The 23,823-nt window shown below is 49.5% G+C and overlaps 1 protein-coding gene across 4 annotated transcripts in view; it reads left to right on the forward strand.

Moving 5' to 3' along the window:
• Positions 1 to 23,823, forward strand: part of LOC307211693 (phosphofurin acidic cluster sorting protein 2-like) — a 182,047-nt gene that overhangs the window by 152,492 nt on the left and 5,732 nt on the right. The window contains exons 8-22 of one of the 4 annotated variants that reach the window (XM_079968557.1): positions 828 to 887; positions 5,659 to 5,810; positions 9,538 to 9,631; positions 10,260 to 10,331; positions 12,012 to 12,139; positions 12,727 to 12,859; positions 13,551 to 13,655; positions 14,773 to 14,879; positions 16,753 to 16,907; positions 17,194 to 17,304; positions 18,274 to 18,376; positions 18,767 to 18,838; positions 22,327 to 22,359; positions 23,062 to 23,104; positions 23,677 to 23,719. In XM_079968557.1, the coding sequence (XP_079824683.1) occupies positions 828 to 887; positions 5,659 to 5,810; positions 9,538 to 9,631; positions 10,260 to 10,331; positions 12,012 to 12,139; positions 12,727 to 12,859; positions 13,551 to 13,655; positions 14,773 to 14,879; positions 16,753 to 16,907; positions 17,194 to 17,304; positions 18,274 to 18,376; positions 18,767 to 18,838; positions 22,327 to 22,359; positions 23,062 to 23,104; positions 23,677 to 23,719 (1,411 nt within the window). The remainder of the gene's footprint in view (positions 1 to 827; positions 888 to 5,658; positions 5,811 to 9,537; positions 9,632 to 10,259; positions 10,332 to 12,011; positions 12,140 to 12,726; positions 12,860 to 13,550; positions 13,656 to 14,772; positions 14,880 to 16,752; positions 16,908 to 17,193; positions 17,305 to 18,273; positions 18,377 to 18,766; positions 18,839 to 22,326; positions 22,360 to 23,061; positions 23,105 to 23,676; positions 23,720 to 23,823) is intronic. The other 3 variants (XM_079968558.1, XM_079968559.1, XM_079968560.1) reach the window with 3 other exon arrangements.

Below are 23,823 nucleotides of genomic sequence, written 5' to 3' on the forward strand. Positions count from 1 at the left end.
AGTCCTCTGAGCAAAGACCATGGCTGCTTCCACGTTCTGTTCAGTGCTCAGATGATTTATTAAGCAGTCGTACGTTGCGTTCTTGTCGTTGGCCGTAGTTCAGCGGTAGAGCATCTTCTTTTCATGCAGAAGGCGCTAGGTTTACCTGGCATCTCCAGGTAGGGTGCAGAGAGACCCCTGTCCGAAATCTGGAGAGTCGATGCTACCGCTCAGTGCAGACAAAACTGACCTAAGATGGATCCAGTGGCCTGACTCAGTATAAAACAACTTCCAGTGTCCCTGGCTTCCAAAGGGAGGCTGGAGGAAATAGCAAGAGCCCCGAGTGGAGGTGGCGGTGATAAGTACAGTGGTACCTCGGGTTACATACGCTTCAGGTTACATACGCTACAGGTTACAGACTCCGCTAACTCAGAAATAGTACTTCAGGTTAAGAACTTTGCTTCAGGATGAGAACAGAAATCGTGCTCTGGCGGCGCAGCAGCAGCAGGAGGCCCCATTAGCTAAAGTGGTGCTTCAGGTTAAGAACAGTTTCAGGTTAAGTACGGACCTCTGGAATGAATTAAGTACTTAACCCGAGGTGCCACTGTACTGGGCAGGGGGTGGTTGGTGCCGAGGGGGCCGCCTGCCCAACAATACCTGGAGCTGGGCCTGCTTAGGGTTTTCGCCCCCATCATTATTATTATTTTGGCTAGTGGGATTTGCCTTCAGGAAAAGTTTAAAGAAACCAGTGAGGCGTGTGTCTGTAGCCAGGGTAGGTGGGAAGTGAGAAGCCTCTAGCACTGTGATTGAAATGTTTACCCCCATCCCCAACTTCCTTCTCATTTTAGCAACCAAACTTCAAGCAGAAATTTGTTGCCTTGCTGAAGAGGTTTAAAGTGACGGACGAGGTAAGAAGCTGTGAGTCTGTCCCTGTCAGGCATGTGGCCAGCCGGCTTTCTCTCTTCTGCCCTCCTCTTCCTCCCCCCCCCCCAATCTCCCTACATAGGTTCCTGTCTGCAGGAGCAACACCTGTCTCTTGGGCAGCTGGCACCCTGTGAGCAGGACCCTGCTGAGGAAGGCTTAGCTAGCTCAGTGGTGGAACATTTGCTTAGAGTGCAGAAAGTCCTTGGTTTGTTCCCCATCATCTCCAGGGAGGACTGGCAAAGACTCCCTGTCTGAAACCTGGGAGAGCGGCTGCCGGCCAGTGTAGGTGCTGCTCAACTAGATGGTCCCATTGTCTGACACAGTATTAGACAGCTTCATTGTCTACGGTGGACTTCGTGCCTGTAGGTAGGGGTGGGGAACTGCAGATGTCCCATCCCCCCCCCCACTTACGCGGGGGTTACATTCTGGGGGCCCTGCGCACATAAGTGAAATCATATGGGGAGCATCCTCTATAAAACATCCTTTAAACTGCCGCTCTCTCTTCAACCTCTACCAAAAACACTGCATCCCCAAATATCCACAACTAGAATTGGCCCTCCGGGATTGGCTGGGACAATGCACGGGAAAGTGGCTGCTTCTGCGCCACCACACACATCAGCTGTTAGGCGGGGAGGCTGAACAGAGTAAACAAAGTCCCGCTGCACCTCCGGTCTCTTCGGAGATTCCCCTGCCCTCACTGACCTCCTTGTGAGCCATGAAGACGCTCAGGCTCTCCCTCTCACCCATCATTTCCCGGTTTGAATTGGATTATTTAATTATTTCCTGGCGCCGCGCACGAGTTGATAGTGCGTTAAGTTGGGGGGAGGGAGGACGCCTATAGCCGGAATGGGAAAGGAGGAACTGCATAGGGTGGTCTCCCAGCAGACCTGACACGGACTACCCTGTTCGCCTAATTTAACCCTTGCTGCAGACAGATGAATAGCCACTGCCAGGTGACTGTGGAGGGTGAATAATAATAATAATAATAATAATAATAATAATAATAATAATAATAATAATTTGTTATTTATACCCTGCCCATCTGGCTGGGTTTCCCCAGCCATTCTGGGCAGCTTCCAACAGAATATTAAAAACACGACCAAACATTAAAAACTTCCATTAAAAACTTGCCTTCAGATGTCTTCTAAAAGTCAGGTAGTTGTTTATTTCCTTGACATCTGATTGGGAGGGAAGGTGCCACCACCAAGAAGGCCCTCTTCCTGGTTCCCTGTAACCTCACTTCTCACAGTGAGGGGACCGCCAGAAGGCCCTTGGCGCTTGACCTCAGTGTCTGAGCTGAACGATGGGGGTGGAGATGTTCCTTCAGGTATACCAAGGGGGGCTGGTTTCTTGCAGAGGTGAGAGAATGGCCTTCTTCCCTTCTCTGCAGCCTGACGGCAGATCGCATGCTTTGAGTACAGAAGGTGCAGTCTTCCAGCACCAGCAGTAGAAAAGAATCTCTGGCAGCCAAGTCTGGGGTGGCTTCTTCTGGAAGGACCTCTGCATTGCACAGTGGACTGGCCTTTGGCAACCTGGTGCCCTCCCAATGTTTTGGATGGCAACTCCCGCCAGCCCCAGCCAGCACTGGGAGTTGTAGTTGAGAACATCTGGGAGTTCAGGTTGGCAAAGGCTGCAGGAGATAATCCTGGGCTAGGTGGGCCATTAACCCAGTATAAATCCACTTTGTATATTCATAACTGAAGTACAGATGCGATTTATGCCAGGACAAGGAGGATCAGAACCCCTCACCCCATGCTTGGTGCATGAGAAGTAGGTTAACTCTGCTTCCTCCTCCCTGTCTGGCAGCATCCAAATGCCTGTTATTTCTTGCTTGCTTCCCACCCCCTCAACCTTGCTAGATCCCCTTAAACAAAAAACAAAACAAAAATCATTTCAATCCGTCCTTACTTAGCATTCACAGCTTTCATCATTAGTAATATCCGCAAATGCCATTAACATGCTGTTTTAATGCCATCTTCTATGAACAAAAGGGGCGGGGGGGTGAAATTAAAAATCCTGCAGATATATTGCCCCTTTACAGTATTATTTATTTATCCTTTCAGCCTTGGTTCATCAGCTGGCTTCAGGTCACCAAAATGTCATCATTAAGGGTTTCCAAGCAGGTCTTAGCAGATAATGTTCGGACGGGCAGAGGGGGCACAGCACACACACACACCCTCACCAGTTTTCATCTGTTTGATTGCACGAGATTGATGAGAAGTATTTGTTAGAGCCACAACTAGAGAGAAAGGGGAGATTGGTGGGTGATGTTGTCTAGTACCAAACAGCTGAAAAATGCTCTTTCCGGGCGTCTATGGTCAGGGTGCAAAAAGGGATTTCCCCCCTCCCCGCAAATTCAATAGATTATTGTTTGATTTTTGCCTGGTGTTGCAGACTGCACTCCAAACTCCACTGGCTTTAGAAACCTGGGCAGCCCAGAATGCTGCAGGCATGTGCTTTCTGCTTCTCTTAATTTCCCCCCTGTGGCCTGGTCCGAGCTTGAACTATTTATTTGTTTCATCCAGGATATTTGTACTCTGCTCTTCAGCCAAAGAAGTCTCCCAGAGCAGCTTACAATAAATCATTTGAAATGAGACAGTCCTGACTAGCAGGGTGACAATCTAAAAAAGACACAGCACTAAAGGGAAAAGGAGCAGGGAGGGTGGAAGAAGAAAGCAAACTCACTTTTAAAGTTAAATAGTCTTAACAATGACCAACTGGTGTTGTTGTTGTGTTTTTTGTTTTGGTTTTGGTTTTGTGTGTGTGTGTGTTTTTACATGATGCACTTCTGCCTTAGAAAGGTAAAGAAAGGTGTTTCAAAAGGGAGAATTAAAAAAAAAATTAAAGCTTGTTCAAAGGGGGGGAAAGCTTGTTCAAAGGGGGGTGGGGGGTGGAAGTGACTAGGAGAATCAGTTGTTTCTGTAGCTATACACAGAGCTGTTTGTCTTATCAAAACTCCCTGTGTGGATAATTTCGTGTGGAATCTGATGCCTAGCACATAATCTGGTAATTGGATTTTTTTTAAAAGACTTTTTTTTATTGAAGCACAAGTATATATGCATTGCGAGATGGAAAAGCAAATAACAGAAAACAAATGTGGGTAAGACAGCTTATAACAAATATAAATTGCCATAGCCCAGAAGAAGCTATAAAGAGGATTACTTTCATGAGTTGGGCAAGTGTGCCTTTCAAATTAGATGATGGAAGATGAACTCCCAGCACTCCTTTGTTGGTGTCAGACGGGTGGGGAGCAGGGGCAGAGCTGGGTGCTCCGGCCATGCACCCAGGGGCGGGGCAATCTGTCCATGGGGGCGGGGCTGATCTGCCCAAGGGGCAGGGCAATCCACCCACAGGGCCGATTGGCGCTACTGCGCGATTCTTCTTGGGGGTGGATCTTGGCACAGCGCCACAATCCTCCCCTACAGCAACCCAGGGGAAGGAGGACAGCCACAGCTTTGCCGCTCGCCGGGCTTGGAGTAGTTGTGGGCAGTGGGGGGGGGGCTGCGCCAAATGTCACCCCTCTTCAGGATGACACCTGGGGCACCCCACACACCCCGCACCACCCTTCCTACGCCTCTGGTGGGGAGCGGCTTTCACTCCAAGGGCCACGTAAACTTGTAAGGAAGCTTTTGGGGGCCAGCAGTGAGTGTGGCCAGACAGAGTCATTGGCAGAATACAGGCAATGGCTCTAACCTTGGCACAATAGGCCACATATTCCATCCACTCAGAAATCAGAGGTTTTCACATCCACACCACAAGACCCGCATCTCTTCCTCCTGCTGCCAGGCAAGCAAAGAGGCATCCTCTGAGTTCAAAGACACATTCCCAGTTAGGCAAAAACCTCCTGATGAGGCTGTGGGGAAGGGCCAGGGAGGAGTATTGGAAGGGGAGGGAGTCCTGGGAAGGAAATGTGACCCCAAGTGCCAGATAGAGAGGCCTAAAGCGCTTCATTCATGCCTGAGCCCTAAGGTTCCACACACCCCATTAAAAGAGATTGAGGAAAGCAACAGTCACATCCACACCACACATTTGAAGCACTTTTATACCGCTTTAGCAGTCAGGTCTCTCCCCCCCCCCCCAATTCCAGCAACAGTTTTTTTTTTAAGGGTGCTGGGAATTGTAGTTCTATGGGGTCAGCACCCTTAACAAACAACAATTCTCAAGATTCCTTGGGGGAATCCTTGACATCAGAATGCTTTAATATTTTTAAATGTCACTGTTTGCTTTTAAATTTTGTTGCATAGCGCCTAACACAGGTTACAAATGCAAAAACCACAGAACCACCATAGCATAACGGGGAACATCAGTTGCACAGAGAAGTGTCACATCCAGATGTAAAGACCAAGAATCTGTAGGGACAATTTAATCAAGAATATGTCTAGGAAATAGTTCCACCTAAGAGGTGTTCCCCTCCCCCCTCGAATAGTTGGGGGTATTTTGCCTCCCTGCCTAGCTGTGTAACACAATAAGGGATTCCATGTGCCTTAAAATTTGTCACATGCAGGGTTTTTTAAAAAAATAAATAAGAAACTTTCCTATATTTCATGCTACAAATATCATAAATAGAGTATGCTAGAAAATCTGTAATTTTCGACCATTTCTGAATGGATTACAACACTTGGTGACTTCATTTTTTAATTTTTGGTCTTGGAAAGACAGGGTTACAAGTGGTGAAATTCACTTTCAAAATGGTCTTGTGGTGTACATGAGAGTATACCCACCCCCACACCCCACTGTGTGTTTTGGGTTCTGCAGGTTCTGGATTCTGACCCAGTGGATCAGACACAGGAGGTGGAAGAGGACCTGGGTCTGCTCTACGACAGCCTCGAGGAATGCAACAACAGTGACAGCGGCCCTGAGATAGAGGATAACGAAAGCGTCCACAGCACTCCAAAGCCCACCCTGAGGTAAGAGCCGACAGGAGGTGAGGCAAGAAGCTCAGGCCTCGTACCAACGGGAGACTCGTAGGGTTGCAAGGTCTTCCCCTGTGCCCTGGAGGCCATTTCCTCCTTCCCCAAAGGAGACACAACCCCCCAGGCAGACGCCATGCCGGAAAAACAAGACCATTCAGCTGCATGCACACCCTGCATTTAAAACACTTCAGGAATCCTGGGAACTGTTAGGAGTTGCTATGGATTGTAGCACTGTGCAGGGCATTTATTATCTACTTCTTTATTAAATGCGTAACACCACCCTTCACCCAGAGATCTCAGGGCAGCTCACAGCGTAAAAAACAGGCCATTTGGGCAGGTTAGAATGTGCTTTAAATACACTTTAAATGTTCGCAGCCTTGGTTTCCTTTCCCACCGTGAAGCCAAGCTCCTTGACGGTGCCCCAGCGGCAGGGTGTGACTTATGAGGCACAGCTCCTGCACTTTTGATTCATTTTCTGAGGGGGAAAGAGGGAGGTTTGGGACTATAAAGTAGCTCGGTGATAGATGCTGATAACTTGAGGCTGACCTTGGATTTGACAGGCTGATAGAGAGCCCTGCGTAAGCCCCACCAGAGACCGGCGTGGATTGATGGAGCAGGAGGGACCCTCCTTCGAGAGGCTGCACTGCCCGAGGGAGGGGAGGGCGTTACGATCACATCCATCCCTGCTTCAGAAGCAGCCCTTTTGCGTGTGCGCTTGGAAGAGGGGCAGGGAGGGAGATGGGGGGGGGGAAAACAATTGCATCTCAGAGGCTGGTAGAGGAGATAGGCCCGGCCACCTCACTTAGCAGCTGTGTTTAAATGGCTTGTTCTCTGCTGGGCCAGGCTGGAGCAATGTGGAGAGACAGAACATACATATTGGTATTCCATATTCTCTTACGATCCTGCAGATCCCCTTACTCATCATAGAGCTGAGGAAAGGGTGCAGAAAAGCACAACCAAATGATCAGAGCAGGAGCAACTCCCCCCCCCCCAGATAAAGATCAAAACTTCTGGAACTTTGGGGTTCAGAAAAAAAATACTCCTGGGAGATGGAGATGATAAAGCAGGACTGGGGAGCTTGTGCCTGGACTCCTGATTCCCAGTTGCCACAGGCAGCATGGCCAGCGGTCAAACATGACGGGAGTAGCAATTTTACTACATCTGGAGAGCCACAGGGTCCCCAACGCTGGGACAGAGGTTTTGAAAAGTGTGCATGGGTTTGAAGAACAGGGATGGTAGGTTTCAATCAAGGTAATGGATTTGGCAGTGGATTCAAGACTACTGGCCTCTGTAGTTGCAAAATGTGGTGATGGGTACCAGTTTAGGACAGGGATGGCGAACCCATGGCCTGCCAGATGTTTCAGGAGTCCAGCTTTCACCATCCTCAATAGTGGGCCATGCTGGCTGGAAGCTGATAGAGTTCAGCAACATCTGGGGGAACTGTTGGTTCCTCACCTCTGACTTTGATGGTTTTCAAGGGAGATGGGACAAATTCACAAAGGATACGTTAACCCAATGGTTGATCCTAATTGTAAATTGGTACCTCCAATTATGTAGTCAGTTGCAGGGTTGGGGGGCGCTTGTAAAGCTTCTAGGAAGTGTCTGGTTGGCCTTATTGCAGATATTAATGTTGCACAGCTTGAAGCAGCTGAATGCATAAAAACTGACTCCTTTTGGAACTGAAGCATTGTCCAGATCCATTAGATATTATTCAAAAACGACTTCCGGCATTGTGCACTTGAGGAGCAGGTCAGGGAAAGTGCTCTGCTTCAGTGGAGCACACCCATTGTGGAAAAACGAGAGGGAGGGGGCTCAAAGGCGACGCTAACCCCAAAAAAAAAACTGGAGAGGAGGTCTCCAGCTGAAAGCACTGAGCAGCGCAAAAAGGGGTTTCCTCTTACTTCATACTACCGAAAAAGATATAGAAGCAGTGAGGAAGGAAACAGAGGTCTGTCTCTCCTCACAGCCTGCATTCCAGACTGCATCCTTCCTTAGGGTACGCAGCTCCTGGAGAGTCTTTTACATCCCTACAGAGTGTGGGAACAAAGACTTCAGCCAACACCCTTCCAAAATGGCGAATTTGCAATTCAATACCTCTCATGTGATCTAAGGTTAAAACTCCAGCCTGAGAACAATAACAGTTAATTATCAGCCCATCAAGGCAGCTCCGAGAGCCTTTTTTGCACTGAATCTAGCTTCAGAGGAATCTTCCAGTTAAACCCTTCCACCAGTGCACACAGGCATTCCCATTTCATTGTGAATTAAACCAATTATACTTAACTGGTTTGACCTCTGAAATATTGCTATCCCTATCTCCAGCTATCAGACCCAACAGGAAAAGGTCCTGCTCATTGCAAAGGATGAGAATGTGGCTTTATGCAACTTCCCAGAAAGCAGAAACTCCGTAGTGAGGGAGTGGCTGCTAGGAGTGGCCTCTTACATAGTGACCTTGATGCATGGCCAGTGAAAGGTCAGAGGTGCACATCAGGCACAGAGGTCACCTTGAGACATGGTTGCTACATGTGCTTGCTAAATGCTTTGCAGCTCACTGGTGACCAGAGAAGAGCAAGGGAAACCACTCTCTTCCTGTTTAACAAAAGCTTTTTGGCTGCTCACCTGGAGGCAGTTTTGACTCTCCCAGCATCTTCACCTACATTTGACGTTCCCAGTCATTACACTTGTCTGTACTTTCTAGATCTGCAGCTCTGATGCACCAGGAACAGTCTGACAGGGTAGGGGGAGCTATTGAAGCTGTGTCAGGCATCTGAAGTCAGACACAGCCTAAGTCATTCCCATCCCCTCTGCTGACACCACAGCAGAGGCCTGTACAGCAGAGACCCTGCAGATCTTGCAGCGTGGCTATAAAATCCTGGCCAGAGCTTGAGCCACTTGCCTTTGCTCTCTCTCTGGGGCTTCTTAGCAACCTCATCATATTGCAATGTCTGCAGTTTCTTGGCTCAGTGGCAGGACACGTGCTTTGAATGCAGAAGGTGCCAGGTTCATTCCCTGGTATCTCTAGGTGTAGGCTGGGAGAGACTCCTGCCTGAAACCCCGGAGAACCTCTGCAAGTCAACGCAGACCAGGGTTAGCAAACCTTTTGCAACCCGAGGGAGGCGTTGCCTTCTGGGCAACTTTCACGTGCAAATGGGACTTTTGTGCAAATTCCAGCCTGGCAAAAACCACTCGAGAGCACAAAGCAAGGGTGGTGAAGGGAAAGGTGGTGGTGTTGCAGAGGGTGTGTGGTCTGGGCCAGATAAAGAAGGCGAAGGAGCTGCATCTGGTCCCTGGGCCTGAAGTTCCCCACCCCTGGGTGTAGCCAATAGACGGACCAGTGGCCTGACCTGGCCTATAGCAGCTTCCCAGTTTAGTGGAACGGGGAGGACGTGACTTTTTCTACCTGGAAACAGGGGTGCTTTGCTCTTGCGGTGTCCTTTCTCTGCCTCGAAGGTGAAGACTTGCTTTCACGCTGCTCAACGGGCCCCACCACCTCCCTCCACCCACTCCCTGCAACTGTCTTTGTGTGTCCATGTCAGGCCAGGCCAGGGCTCTGGTGATGGGTTTTTTTTGCTTGTGGTGCTTCCTGGGGGCAGAGGCTGGGGAGGGGTTTGAGCCCAGGGGGCGGGGCGGGTGATGGTGACTTCACTTCTCCCTCATTTCTCTTTCTCTCTGTCTGTCTGTCCGTCTGTCTCTCTGTCTGTCTGTCCGTCTGTTTCTCCTGCAGGCGCTTCTTTGAGGGCGTCTCTCACTCTGGTTCCCAGACTGAGATCAGCAGTCTGCACGGCCAAAAGGGGCAGGAGCGAGAGTCGGGCAGCCCTGTGAGTTACTCCTCCTCCTCCTCATCTTCCTCCTCCTCCTCCTCCTCTTTCCCCCTGCTAGCAGCCTGCCTGCCTGGGCCTGCCCCCCGCAGAACAGCAGTGGGGAACCTGTGGCCCGCCTGATATTTACCGGACTCCAGCTCCCATCAGCCTCAGCTTGCACGGGTAATGGGAGTTGTAGTCCAACAACATCGGGAAAGCCTCAGGCTCCCCCCGCCACCGTTCCAGAACCAGCCTGCTGTCAAGAGCAATCCCTGTTACATTTCTTCCTCCTTTCCCCTACCCCACCCCCTGTCTTTTCCTGGATAAGCTGCTTCTTTTCACAGTATAGGAGAGGTGGGTTAACTGGACTTACTGGCTCAGCCACTGGGGTCACCCTGGTCCCTGCAGTGCTGGGGATCAGGCTTCCCTGACCCCTGACCTCCGTCGCCATGTTGCTTCTCTCCTGGGGCGCCTAAACCAAGCAAAGTGTGTTTTGGAAGGGTTTTGTTTTCCCTGTGCTCAGCACCGACCTGCTTCCGCTCTCTTCTTGGAGATGCTTGAATTGGAGGTCCTATCTACTAACTTATTCAAACTTTTATTCTCACTCCTCTCCCCACTGCCTCCTCGCCTGTCCCCGTTCGCCCAGGGAGAAGCAGAGAAGAGGAAAGTGGGTGTCCCTCGTGCCCAAGACGAGGGTGTCATGGAAACAGCGGCTATGGTGAGTCCAGCGTGATGCGTGATTACCAGCCCTCTCCAGGCAAGGCTTTGCTCATTTTGTTATGCTGTTTTTGTCTGGTCAATACGAAGGGCATTGGCAAGAAAAACTGACATTCTGTCGCCTATCCCAGTATTCCTTCAGCAATTAGACCTATCCCGCACTCTGAGGAACTCCCAATTCCAGTTTTTAAGGGGTTTGTCTCTTCTGAAGATGAAGGAAGTGAACATGGTGAGGAGCACAGCTGGATCATCTGTGTGGATCTCAAAATGGTCAGCTTCCTGCTTGGACAACAGAAAGGCTTTACCAAGTACCTGAATAACAACAGCTTGAAGATACCACTGGGAAACAAAAATAGCAGTCACTTGTGTGATCCTTTGGTTCTCGCCAAACCATACTCTTCCGTTTTCCTTTTGTCCAGTCTCTAAGCATTTCTTCACAATTGTGACAAACAATATGCAGAGCCCATTTCTTGTCTTGGTCGCCCAGGGGAATTTCAAAATAGTTTTTATAGGCACGCTTCACAAATGCTATTATATTGCGTCTTTGAGGAACAAGTGCGTAGCAGCCACATACATAACAAAAGGCATCAGGCTTGTTTACACATTTTTGTCTGCTTGAAGAAGCCATGGTCCGATCTGAAAAATACAAATATTTAGGTTACAAAACTATAAAAATAAAGAAAAATTAAGTTTGCAAGACAATAATTACCATGTGGTTAGGGTAGATCAACGTGTCAGTGTCCACGTATCCCCAGTGTAATTATGACATACAGTTGTACCTCGGGTTACATACGCTTCAGGTTACAGACGCTTCAGGTTACAGACTCCACTAACCCAGGGATAGCACTTTGGGTTAAGAACTTTGCTTCAGGATGAGAACAGAAATTGTGCTCCGGCGGCGCAGCGGCAGTGGGAGGCCCCATTAGCTAAAGTGGGGCTTCAGGTTAAGAACAGTTTCTGGTTAAGAACAGACCTCTGGAACGAATTAAGTTCTAACCTAAGGTACCACTGTATCGTCAAAAGTCGGAAATTGAAAGATAACTATAGCATGTACACGAAAATTGATTTCAGATTTGAAATCAGCATTGAAAGAACATATAAGAACAGTTGAAAAATCTCATGCAACAGAAAACGAAAAAAAAAATTGTTCCCCGGTGTAATTGAATGAAGAATGTAGTGCAATAATTTTTATGAAGGATTATTTATTACAACAGCCATAAAGATGAAACGTGAAACACATAGAAAAAGTGAGGTTTACAAAAATTCTCACAGGGACGCTGAAACATAAAGCAACATAAAAGGAACACAAAATAATCATTAACATGATCACGGCTGATCACGAAAGCTTGTACAGCTGCACAGGCATAAGATAGTCTTCACGTTGCTCTTGGAAGTCAGAAGCAAGGGTGCTTGCCGGATCTCTGCCGGCAGAGTGGCCAGGGACACCAAATATCCAGTTTTTAGCTGAAGCTGATCTGCGACTGGGGGGGGGGGGCAGAGGGTGGGAACAGAGCTCTTTTCCAGGACTGGCTCTGCGCATTTTGCCTAGGGGGACCTGCCCAAGGGAAGAGGAGCTGGCTTGCTCTTGTCAGTCAGGCAGGGGAAGCGGCTGGCCTGGGAAACTAGCTGTTTGATGTTACCAAAGAATGAAAGAAAAAAGACTTTCTGTGCATCCCCTCAGGAGCTGGAGGTTGATGAATCCTGTCCAGGAGGGCCTGGCGAGACAGTCCTGAAGGAGAGCAGCGTGGACAGGCTGACTCAGCTGAGCAGCAGCAGCAAGCCAGAGTTCCCAGCCACTGTTTCTCCCAGGTAAAGAAGGCCTCTCTCTTGTGGCTGGTGGCGGAACAGCGCCTGCTAGCCTGTCACTGTTTTGCGGGTGGGGATGGAATGGGGATGGAAGAGGAGCAGGGCCTGGTGGAGGGGACACTGCAAGAGTAGCGGCTTGATAATGGCACAGTCTGGATGCTTGGGAAAAAGCGAATGAACAAAGCATGGCAATTCTGAGTTAAAACACCTTGTGTGGAAGCAGCTTGAAAGAGCTAAAATGCAATGAATTGTAACTTAATTGATTTGACAGGCACCCACCAAGAATGTCTCCCCTAGGGATCCTTCCAGTCCTAGGTTTGGCACATAGATACTGAAAGCAGGGAGAGGTGATCTTTGGAGGCATAGTGGCTCTTCCCTGCTCTCTGATTCCATGTGAAAGCCACACACACCCTGGAAATGTCTGGGACCCAGTGGGGTCTCTCTGAGCCTGGGCTTGTCACTTCCGCTGCTGACTTTCCCGCAGCAGCTAGTGGCCACTGCTCAATCGCCCGGCAGGCTTCTCTTTTTGCCACCCGCCAGGTCCAGCTTCCTCTGTACCACTTCGACAAACCAGACTTTTTGCCTTTCAGCAAAGTTGAGAACAAACAGTTGTGGCGGCCGCGCAGCATGTCCGTCAAGGACAGGCAGAACTCCAAGGGCCAGGGCGATCGGACCAGCAGCCTGGACAGCGAGAGCTCCCCAGACTCACGGCAGGGCACCCAGGTCAGGCAGTGGGGTGGGGGAGGGGCTTGTACGGGGAGGAAGGGGTTTTTCCCCCCTGGGAGGGAGGTGAGTGAATCTCCTGGAAGCGGTGGGTTGCTGGGTTTTCCTTCCTTCCTTCCTTCCTTCCTTCCTTCCTTCCTTCCTTCCTTTCTTTCTTCTTTCTTTCTTTCTTTCTTTCTTTCTTTCTTTCTTTCTTTCTCTTTCCTCCCTTTCTTTCTGTTGTCCCTTTCTTTTCTTCTTCTGTTTTTCTCCTTTTGTATCTTTTGTAACTGCAGTTTTACTGTATTATGGGAAAATGTTGATTAAAAAATATAATAATAATAATAATAATAATAATAATAATAATAATAATAATAATGTGGTGCATTGGTGGAGCTCTGAGATGAAAAGAAATAGTCATTGGCAGCTCCTGGCATCAGAAATGGGCCAAGCAGTGAAGGTTGGTCCATTAGGGGGAAAGGGAAACTACTCCATCGTCCTTAACAACCAATCAGGAAGTGATTCTGTCTATCATTGGCTGTGGCGCCACCTGCTGGTAGTCTCCTTGGCCAGTCCCAATGGACACCAGCCACTGCTGGCGCCACTAGGTCTTACCTGCCTTTGCCATCCTCTAGGTGTTTGCATAGCCAGCCCAAGGGTGGCTGTGGGTTTCATGGCAGTCTGTGAATGCTCCTCTGTTGTGTTATTGCAGGTGCCCCGAAAGTCTGTGTATGATCAGCTCAACCAGATCCTGGTCTCGGATGAGCAGCTGCCCGAGAGCATCATCCTGGTGAACATAGCCGAGTGGCAAGGCCAGGTAAGGGACCCCCGGGGATGGGCAGGGAAGCCTTGGTACCATCTTATTGCATCTTGCATGCCTCTAAAGCCAGCCTTTCCCAGCTGGATGCCCTTCGGGTGCTTGTTGGACTCCAGCTCCCATCAGCCCCAGTCAGCAGGGCCAGTGGTCAGGAACGATGGGAGTCAGAGTCTAGCAATACGCACACTGGAAGCAGCTCTTCGGGGTTTCAGGCAGGGGGTTCTCCCAGCTTCTTCTAGGCAAAGGCATGTGTTCTACCCCTGAGCCACAGCCCTTTTCAGTGAGTTTTCAGATCCCCCATAAAATGTCATCCTCTATTATTATTATTTGGATATTAAGCCAGAGCTTTGCAAATGCTGCTGGAGGCTCCTGAGCAAGGGCCCAGCTCAAGGAAACTCCCCGGCTTGAGAGTAAGGAGTTCATCTGAACCCCAAGCCCAAGTGATCTGGAGCAGAGGCCCTGAGCTCTCTGGGTGCTTCCAGATGGGTGCTTCCAGATGCATGCAAAAATATATATTAAAAATGCTGCATCCCTGCAATATAATTAGCATCCCTATCCCTCCTCCAATTTAATTTTCCAAGAAAAACCCACTGTTAAATTTTTTTTAAAAAAAAAAAACTGTTGCCAATGACCCATTTGCAATATTTGAACCACCCTCTTACAACATTAAAAACCCTCAGCTGGAAGCACTACCTACCAGAAAGCTTCAGTGGCTACATGTTTGTTTCCAGAGCGGATTTTTAAAATGTGGGTAAAAGCCTCTCCAGGCTCAGTTAGGTTCATATGAGTCCAGATACTCCTTCAAGTAACCTGGGTCTAAAGCCAGAATGGGGAACCTTAGAAATGCTAATGATTCCCAAATCAAGCCAACAGATAAATGAAACCAACCTGTGGCTCCTCTAGATCTTGCTGGATTTAAAACTTCCATCATCCCTGACTGTTGGCCATGCTGACTGGGGGTGATGGCTTGAAATTCAACATTCTAGAGGGCGCCACGCTGGCGACTCCTGGATTTGGGGGAGGGCTCTTGTACCTCCCCACCAAATTATTTTTGCAAAGTGTTTGCATTTCTTCTTCATCCCATTCCTGCCTCCTATTTCTGGTTTCCTCTCGGCAGTATCTGTGCGACCAGCTGCAAGAGCACAAGCAGCCCATTGTCTCCACCTGCTCCATGGCGGATGTGCAGGCCGCTTTCAACACCATCGTCTCTCGCATCCAGAGATAGTGAGTATTGCTGGCGGGAGCAACAAACCAGGGTCTGAGTGCCTCATGTTGGCTTTTCAGCTGGACCCCAAAGAAAGGACTTTGGGGGTTTATGTATGCAGGGGTTGCAGCCACCCAAGTTGCTAGGAGGTGTGCACCTGAACCCTCAGGCTTGCGCACCACACACATGAACTCAACATGCAGGTCTCTAGGAAGATTGGAATCTTCTGTGTTGAGCTAGTACCTGCGTCCATGAAAAACGCCTGTGTGCCTTTAACCCTTATAAAGAACATGTCATGCCAGGGTGTAGGAAAAGATTGGTTTGCTACACGGAAAAAAAATGAGAATACAGTCATACCTCGGGTTACAGGCGTTTTTTCGGGTTACGGAGGCACCAAACCCCGGAAGTACCAGAACGGGTTACTTCTGGGTTTCGGCGGTCGCGCATGCACACAAGCGCTAAATCGCACTATGCGCATGTGCAGAAGCGCCGAATCGCAACCTGCACGTGCGCACACGGTGCTGTGGGTTGCGAACATGATTCCCGCACGGATCATGTTCGCAACCCGAGCATCCATGTGTGGGCAGCAACCATTAGACACCCACACCTTGAAACCTGTAAAGAGAGGGTCTGCTCACCCCCCAGAGCCTGGAAAGTAAGTGCAGAAAAACCTGATCTTGAAGCAAACGGAACTCAAAGGCACAGAAGAGAGATCTGAGCCTTCTGCAAATGCTAAGCTCTTCTCTTCAGATCCCTGTGCTTGGCAAGGGGACAGCTTCACTCACCGTGGTTCAGCAAACTATAGGATTGATCCTTGAGGTCCTTGAGGAGCAAAGAGGGGGTCCCATTGAAGCCGTGAGCTGGCCAGCCAATGAAAATATGGACTTTATAGTTTGTGGAGAGGGAGTTTCCTGAGTAACGTAGTTCAGAAGTCCTTTGAACTATGTGTTTACTGGTTTGAAGTAAAGAGGATGAAGCCTTGGTTTTGGGAAGACTGCATCTTTATCTCTGTAGTTTCTGGATAAGAAATGCACCTTGATTTCTCAGTAATATTAAATAATAGATTGTGCCGGAAAAGAAATAATTGGCTTTAGCAGAAAGACTTGATTAAGTATAAAGTATAAATATAAATTTGAATTCTAAATTTTAAAGTTTATGGTTTGGAAGTTAAAGATAAAGTTAAAGATAATATTTTTAAATTGAGATAGATTGTTAAGATAAATTATCATTGACAAATATGGGAAGAATTTGCTGAAATAATGATTAAACTGGAATACAAAAAGGGAGGTATGAGGAGGTCTAAGACACAAGATAATGAAATGAAGTAATTTTGAATTTATATACTTTTTTCTCTTTTTCTCTTTTTTTTCTTTTTCTTTTTGTTTATTTTGTTGATGTTTTTAAATGTTTTTGTATTTTTGAAAATTTGAATAAATATCATTAAAAAAAAAAGAAATGCACCTTGAAAGAGATGTTGGTGTCTGTGTGAAGTCTGGTTCCTGCGATAACATAAGCTTTTCTGGTAAATACAAGGATTAGTGTGCTGATGTTTTCTGCAGCTGTTAGGTCAGGATGTTAGTCATTCATTCCAGGTAGTGAGCAGAGACCAAGACAACACTGGGCAGGGAACCAGTGTTTCTCTCTCTGCCACCCCTTCTCCCTCCCTCTTTCGCTCTCTTTCTGCCACTCCCTCTTTCTTCTGCCACCCCTTTCCCTCTTTCTCTCTCCCCCCTCCTTCCCACTCACCTGGTTTTGTCCAAAGGGTGGTAGATTCTAGGCTTTGTGATGGCAGTGGAGTAGTGAGGCGCCAGGGGTGGGGTCAGTAGTTTGGCTTTGCTCTTTCCGGGGGGCTGCTTCTTTGTGAATCTCTCAGCATCTCTCTTCCTCCGGCAGCTGTAACTGTAATTCCCACATGCCTCCCCCAGTGAAAGTGGCCGTCGCAGGGGACCAGAGCTACCTGTCCATCGTCCTGCGCTTCTTTGTGGAGCAGCTAGCCGGCAAGACCCCGGACTGGCTCAACTATCTCCGTTTCCTCGTGGTGCCGTTGGGTAAGAGCTTTGCCATGGGGGGGAGTGGCTGTCCTGGAAGGCCGCTGTGTCTTCCCTGCTAAGATGTCCGCCCTGGTTGACCTGTGGGAATGACCCTTTGGCCTCTCCAACTGGAAAAAAGAAAAAGATGGGCTGGAAATAGTGGAGGCAAACCAGGCGAAACAGGATTTTGCCCTTTGGCACAGCTTCCTAAGGCGGTGCAAGCTTTGCTCTCCTTGCCTTCTCCAGAGTAGTAGGTATTTATTTATTTAACAAAGTGCTTCCTTTTCCTCTGTGTCATTCGCAGGCTCTCACCCCGTGGCCAAGTACCTTGGCTCTGTCGACAACAGGTACAGCACCTTGTTCCTGGATGCAGCCTGGAGAGAGCTCTTTAGCAGAATTGAGCCCCCTAGTTCAGGTAAATAGTCCAAGCAGGACTTTTTAAAGACAGCATCTTTACTGGAAATCCAAAAAGTACATAATTATATGTGAGACGTAGATAAAAGAGAGAGAAAGAGAAATAGAACCCGTGTAGAAGGGGAAATAAAGGGGGGAAACCCAAAACTGCATATTTTACGAAGTTGTTATTGCACTTCACCAGATCTTAACCTATAACAGTATTTGTAAGAATGGATTCCAAATATCATGGAATTTTTCCATGGCAAGTCTGCATTTATATGCAAGTTGTTCATATGTTGTGAGTTTGTATACTTCTTAAATCCAATTGTAGAAGGGAGCCGCACTATTATTTTTCAGTCTTTTTGCTGTGGTAAGGGTACGGAGAGTCCACTCGTATTGTCCTTTTGTAAGGTTTGCAAGGTTAAACCACAGAGCCTAGTACTTTCTGATCAGAAGGTTGGCGGTTCGAATGCCCATGACGGGGTGAGCTCCCGTTGCTCGGTCCCTGCCCCTGCCAACCTAACAGTTTGAAAGCATATCAAATTGCAAGTAGATAAATAGGTACCGCTCCGGTGGGAAGGTAAACGGCGTTTCCGTGCGCTGCTCTGGTTCTCCAGAAGCGGCTTAGTCATGCTGGCCACATGACCCGGAAGCTGTACGCCGGCGCCCTCGGCCAGTAAAGCGAGATGAGCGCTGCAACCCCAGAGTCGGTCACGACTGGACCTAACGGTCAGGGGTCCCTTTACCTTTAAGGTTCCATGTGCTGATTATATAATTCAAGAGGATGTTTTGCTCTGTAAATGTAAGGTTGTTCCGTACAGTTCTGTTGGTAGTTTCAGTTGCCTTCTGCCAAAATCTTTCAATATAGGGCAAAGCAGGCCTGTCTCCAGCTGGGGAGGAGCACGGTGGGACTGGGCGGGATGGGGCAGGGGCCTTGTTCCTTGAGGATGTTCTGCCTTGTCTAACTCTTCCACTCGCCTCTTTCCAGACACAGTGGATGTCCCTGGTCGGGTCGTCCAGTTCATCACTGGCGCCAATGTGTCCCACCAGTTGCCCATTTCCGAGGCCATGTTGACCTACAAGCAGAAGAGGTAAGAGGCCATCTTCCTTTCATACACACAAACAAACAAACACACACCATGGGCAAACGAAGGAGCTACTTAGACCCACCTTCTACACCACATGGGGCCAGGATTGCTTCCCTTGGATTCCCAAGGGATAGTGTGCTGGGTTGGGCAGTGGTGCAGAAGCTACATAGAGAGTCCCACTCTTTGTTGTCGGCTTTTCCCTGGCTCCTGGATGGCTCCAGTGTCTCTGAACCGGCTCCTGAAGCCCAGTAGGGCTGAGAGCAGAAGGAACAGGCAGTTGTTCTGTCATGGGGCGGAGAAGAAAACCTTCTCCCAGGCGCCAGGAGAAAGGCAGGCCCGGTCAGTGGTTTTGGGGAATTGCAAGTTCTGTTTCTGTGCTTCCTCCCCCCGCAGTTCAGGTGTGTGGGGTACTTCAAGCCCTGCTGTTCTCTGCTTGCCCCTACAGCCATCGGGGACTGGCACACAGTACGTACGGCTGGCTTGCTGCACTCCCCGCGGGAGCTTCTGCAGGGTTAGGGGCTGTGCTTTGGGCTGGGACATGTCCTGGGATGGGTGTCACCATGCCCCAGCCAGGCAGGGAAGCCTGTGAGTTTTGGGCACAGGGGAACTTCATATCCTTCAAACTGGGGGTGGTGGTGGGGTGTCCTTCAAACTCATTTCAGAGTCTTGGAGCATCAAGTGGAAGCAAAATGGGCATTGGCTTCTGAGCACTGCATCTCCACCTCCAACTCGCCACTTACAGCAGTTTTACTTGCCACTCAATTAGACCTTGGACGCGGGTGGCGTTGTGGGTTAAACCACAGAGCCTAGGACTTGCCGATCAGAAGGTTGGCGGTTCAAATCCCCGCGATGGGGTGAGCTCCCTTTGCTCGGTCCATGCTCCTGCCAACTGAGCATTTCGAAAGCATGTAAAAGTGCAAGTATATAAATAAGTACAGCTCTGGCGGGAAGGTAAACGGCGTTTCCGTGCGCTGCTCTGGTTCTCCAGAAGCGGCTTAGTCCTGCTGGCCACATGACCCGGAAGCTGTACGCCGGCTCCCTCGGCCAATAAAGCGAGATGAGCGCCGCAACCCCAGAGTCGATCATGACTAGGTCGGGGTCCCTTTACCTTTACCTTTAAGTTAGACCTTCGACTTGGCAAAATATGGGCAATGAAGCTCATGGAGCTGGGGGTTTTTGCAGGCGTGGGCAACATGTCATTGATGCAATAATAGTGCATTAGTGTTAGATTTCTACTGGACCATTTACACTTCATTATGCTTCATTAGTTGTTTGGTGATGCTTCCTCGATACGATCACATTCTTGGCATCAGAACAGGCCCTACAGCAAGGGTGGCCAACTGCAGCGACCACCACATGCAGAATTTGGCACAATATTTTGTGTGCAGACTGCAGAGCTTCGCTTTGTGCAGGGTTTGGCTTTTGACGTTCCTTTTCAGACATCTGCAGCGGCGGATGCCGGAGGTGTAACGATGCGTCACAGCAGTGCATGTGTGCAGCTAGCTTGCCACGGGCTACCACACAATGTGCCCAGGTGCTTCACATAGTTAGCGCAAGCTTGTGGTTGTGCAACTCGATGCCGCTGTCGGAAAACCGAGGCTGGGGCGAGAGGTTGCTTTGCGTTGGGTTAGGGAGGGGAAGAGTCTGCAGTGGTTGACTTAAGAGGAGTTCATCCATGGTGACCTGAAAGCTCTGGGCTAGCCTATCCCCACTGCGCTCTGGGCTGGCCCAATGGGAGGGGGCCCAATGGCCCTGCAGCTGTGTCATATTCCCATCAGTCCCAGGCAATGTGAGTTGTGGTCCAGCAACATCAGAAAGGCCGCAGGTTCCTAACCTCTGAAATAGATGATTTATTACTCCACTGGCAACTAGCCTACATGTAGTTTTCAGTCCTTCGCCAAGCTGGTAACCTCCATCGTTGTAGAACTTCAAATGCCATCAGCCTCAGCCAGAGTCCCAGTTACAGGGTAGATCCACCTTCCCCACCCTGTAGTTGGACTCCAACTCCCATCATCCCTGACTGTTAGCCATGCTGGCTAGAGCTGATGGGAATCAGAGTCCAACAACATCTGGGGATCCAAGCTTGGGAAATGCTGGCGTTGAGCAGAGTACGTATTCTGGAACCCACTGCAAAGTGTAGCAGCTTTAGTGCAATTAATTTGGGCAGCGGGGGCAGGGTTGTTCCAGAAGCCGTGTGTGTTAGATGCGAAAAATGCTCTTCAAAAGCGTGAAAACTGTGGCATCAGCTCCAGCATCAGCCTTACTAAATCCCAAGATCAGGTGGAGAGGACTCTGGGCGTGCGGTTATCTACACAGGAGAGTGCAGGTCTGCCAGGGCATCTGAGTAAGACTGTGTCATCAAAACCCCAAACAAACCCAATAATAATAATAATAATAATAATAATAATAATAATAATTTTGTTATTTATATGCCGCCCATCTGGCTGGGTTGCCCCAGCCTCTCTGGGCAGCTCCCAACAAAACCCAACGGTGCCTGCGAGGCCTGGCGCCAGGAGTGGGCCCAGCTCAGTATCTGCCCGTGCCTCAGCAAGGGGCCGTTGGCCAAGGATGAAAGAGAGACAGAACCCCTCTGGTGCTGTAAGACATGATGTGTACTGACAGCAGCCTCTGCCAATCTGGTGCCCAGCCAGTAGTCCAGTGCCAGGTTTTACAGAACCATCCCAATCAATTCCGTTTAGACTATTGGATGAACTGGAATAATTCTGTAAACAAAGATGGTTCGCCGGCAGGTAAGAAGACAGTCTTTCCCAGTCTGATTCTCTGCAGATGTTTTGGGCTGGCCAAACAAGTTTTGCCTTCCTTTCTCTTCATGCAGCTGTCTCCCCTCCACCACCTCTTTTCTCTTTTTGGCCCCTCTGCAGGAGACCCACCCCACCCCACCCTGGCCCTCCCTCTTCCCTCTAACTAAGCAAGAGCCTCCCTCTTCTTTGGGGTCACTGTGCAGTTTGGACCCAGAGAGAAGAGGGCGCAGGCAAATGGGCTGGGGTCAGAAGGATGTGGGTCTTTAATGGGGGGTGGGGGATGAGGATGGTGATGATGATGATGATGATGATGATGATGATGAAATTACCCACCCTCCATCCTAAGATCCTACAGTGGGTTAGCAGTATTAAAACATGTGAAAAACACTTCAAAACAACTTACAATCATACAGAAAGGTGGGTCCTAAAAGCATGTACCTGAAAAGCCAGGGTAAAGAGGTGATATCCCAGTCTCCCCTCCCAAAAAAGATCTGGAGCCAAATGACAATGCCTACATTTTTATGGTGATTGTGGTTAAATTCATTTAATCACCAGCAGGCCTCAGTGTGGCTGCCAAGTGGAGCATTAAAAACAATCGAAACAGATGGCAATCGCAGGGATAGCTGTTTGTTTACTATTGGATTTGTTTCCTGTTGCGCAGTTGTATAGGCCACCCCTTATCTGTACTGATACCAGCAAAGGGCAAGGCATAAACCCAGGGGGTGGGGGCCATTTTCTAGCCCAACGGTTGCATTCCTTTGTCTCCATCATCCGCCATGTCTGATCTAGTTGAGATTCCTGCTTTGCAGCGGCTTAGACTAGGTTCCTTTTCCCTCTGCAGTTCTATGATCCTATAAATAGGCTGGGCCCCAAAACACAAACATTGCAGGTGTCCCAAGGCCAGGGTGAACAGGTGTGTCTTCAGGGAGACATCCCCCTTCCCCTACTTCTGACTCCGTTCACAAGCTCAGAACCTGGAGCTCCGCAAAGTGGCTGCTCAGATTCAGCCAGAAGAAGCTTCTGGACCCCTCTCCTCCCCAAAGCCGCCATTCAGACGGACACCACTTCTGTGTGTGTGTCTGTGTCACCTCCCGGCGCCCGTCATCTTAGTGACCGCTTACGTTCCAGCAGTTCTTTACGCCTCTCCCTCTTCTTGGTCTTTTTTGTTTCTTGTTTGTTTTGGCATTCAAGGAAAAGAAGCCTCTATTTTGATTTTTATATCAGGTATTGGAACTGTGGCTTGCTGCAGTGTTGCCCTTCTTCCCCAGTGTCTGTCCGTCTCCTCTTTGTCCAGGAACAGAGCTGACTCCTGCCTCCTTTCTCCCGACCCCCGTCTTCTGCCTTGTGTGAGACAAGGGCTGCTGCCTGTTCCTGGTTGCATGTTGGGGAGGGAAGGAAAGCCCCCCCCCACTTCCTCCTGAGCCTCTTAAGCGCATCCGTCCTTGTGCTCCTTGTCTTATTCCTTCCCTCCTGCAACCTTCCCTACGGCGTGTGATCCTGTGCTCAGCATTTGGGGTGGCCGGGTGTGGGGTTGCTTTGCTGCGTAAGGCAGAGGAGTCTGTCCTGCTTCCCTTGCCCCCCGTCCCATCCTAAAGATGAGACAACATCGCTTTGGCTCTCTCAGAACGGCTGCTTGTTTATAACTCTTTGCTGGCTGGGGGTGGGGCGGGGGGGGGGAAGACTGCGCACTGACGAGACACGTCAACAAGGACAGGAGCAAAATAGCCTGGATGAAGCGCAGGGTGGGGTGAGGTGGGGGGCCTGTCCCTCAGCAGCTTAGGAGGATGGTGAGCAAAGGATGATGGGAGGTCCTGCTGGCAGCATGAGCTACCCCCTTCTCCGCAGTTGCCTTTCCAGGCCAAGGATTATTTTCAGGAGGGGGGGGGCGGGTTTGCAGCTTTTAATTGCCTCTGCTCCATTTCACAGCCCTGACGAGGATTCCTGTCAGAAGTTTGTGCCATTTGTCGGGGTAAGTGCTGTTGTTGGGGGGACGCTAGACCACTCAGAAAAGCCCTTGCCCTTCTTCTCCTTGGCAGCACCCATATAACTTGTCTTGCAAGTTAATGTTAAGAGAGCCAGTGTGGTGTACTGGTTAGGAGCGGTGGACTCGTAATCTGGGGAACCGGATTTGCTTCCCCGCTCCTCCACCTGCAGCTGCTGGGTGACCTTGGGCCAGTCACACTTCTCTGAAGTCTCTCAGCCCCACTCACCTCACAGAGTGTTTGTTGTGGGGGAGGAAGGGAAAGGAGAATGTTAGCCGCTTTGAGACTCCTTTGGGTAGTGATAAAGTGGGATATCAAATCCAAACTCTTCTTCTTCTTCTTCCTTTCACCTTCCCCAAGAGAGGAGGTAGTTTGGCAGGAAGCCACAGTCACTGTCATGTGAGGTGTTTGTTCAACCTTTGCTGATCTTTGGGACTACAACTCCCATCATCCCCTGCCAGCATGACGAAGGCTGTGTTAGCCGCTCCTTGGCATGGAAAGTTGGCTCTTGGCAAGTCTTGGGGTCCTGACTGAGGCTTTTCTCCTTGTTCCCTGGCAGGTGGTGAAAGTGGGCCTTGTGGAGCAGTCCTTCAGCACCTCAGGTGAGAAAAAGGCACTGAGCCAGGTGCCCGGAGGCTACAGCCAAGACTTTGGTCTCCCACCCAGCCTGCATCTTGCAAGGACCCAGCACAGATCCTTCTCCCAT

Source organism: Podarcis cretensis (assembly GCF_951804945.1).
Source record: "Podarcis cretensis genome assembly, chromosome: 3".
Lineage (NCBI taxonomy): Eukaryota > Metazoa > Chordata > Lepidosauria > Squamata > Lacertidae > Podarcis > Podarcis cretensis.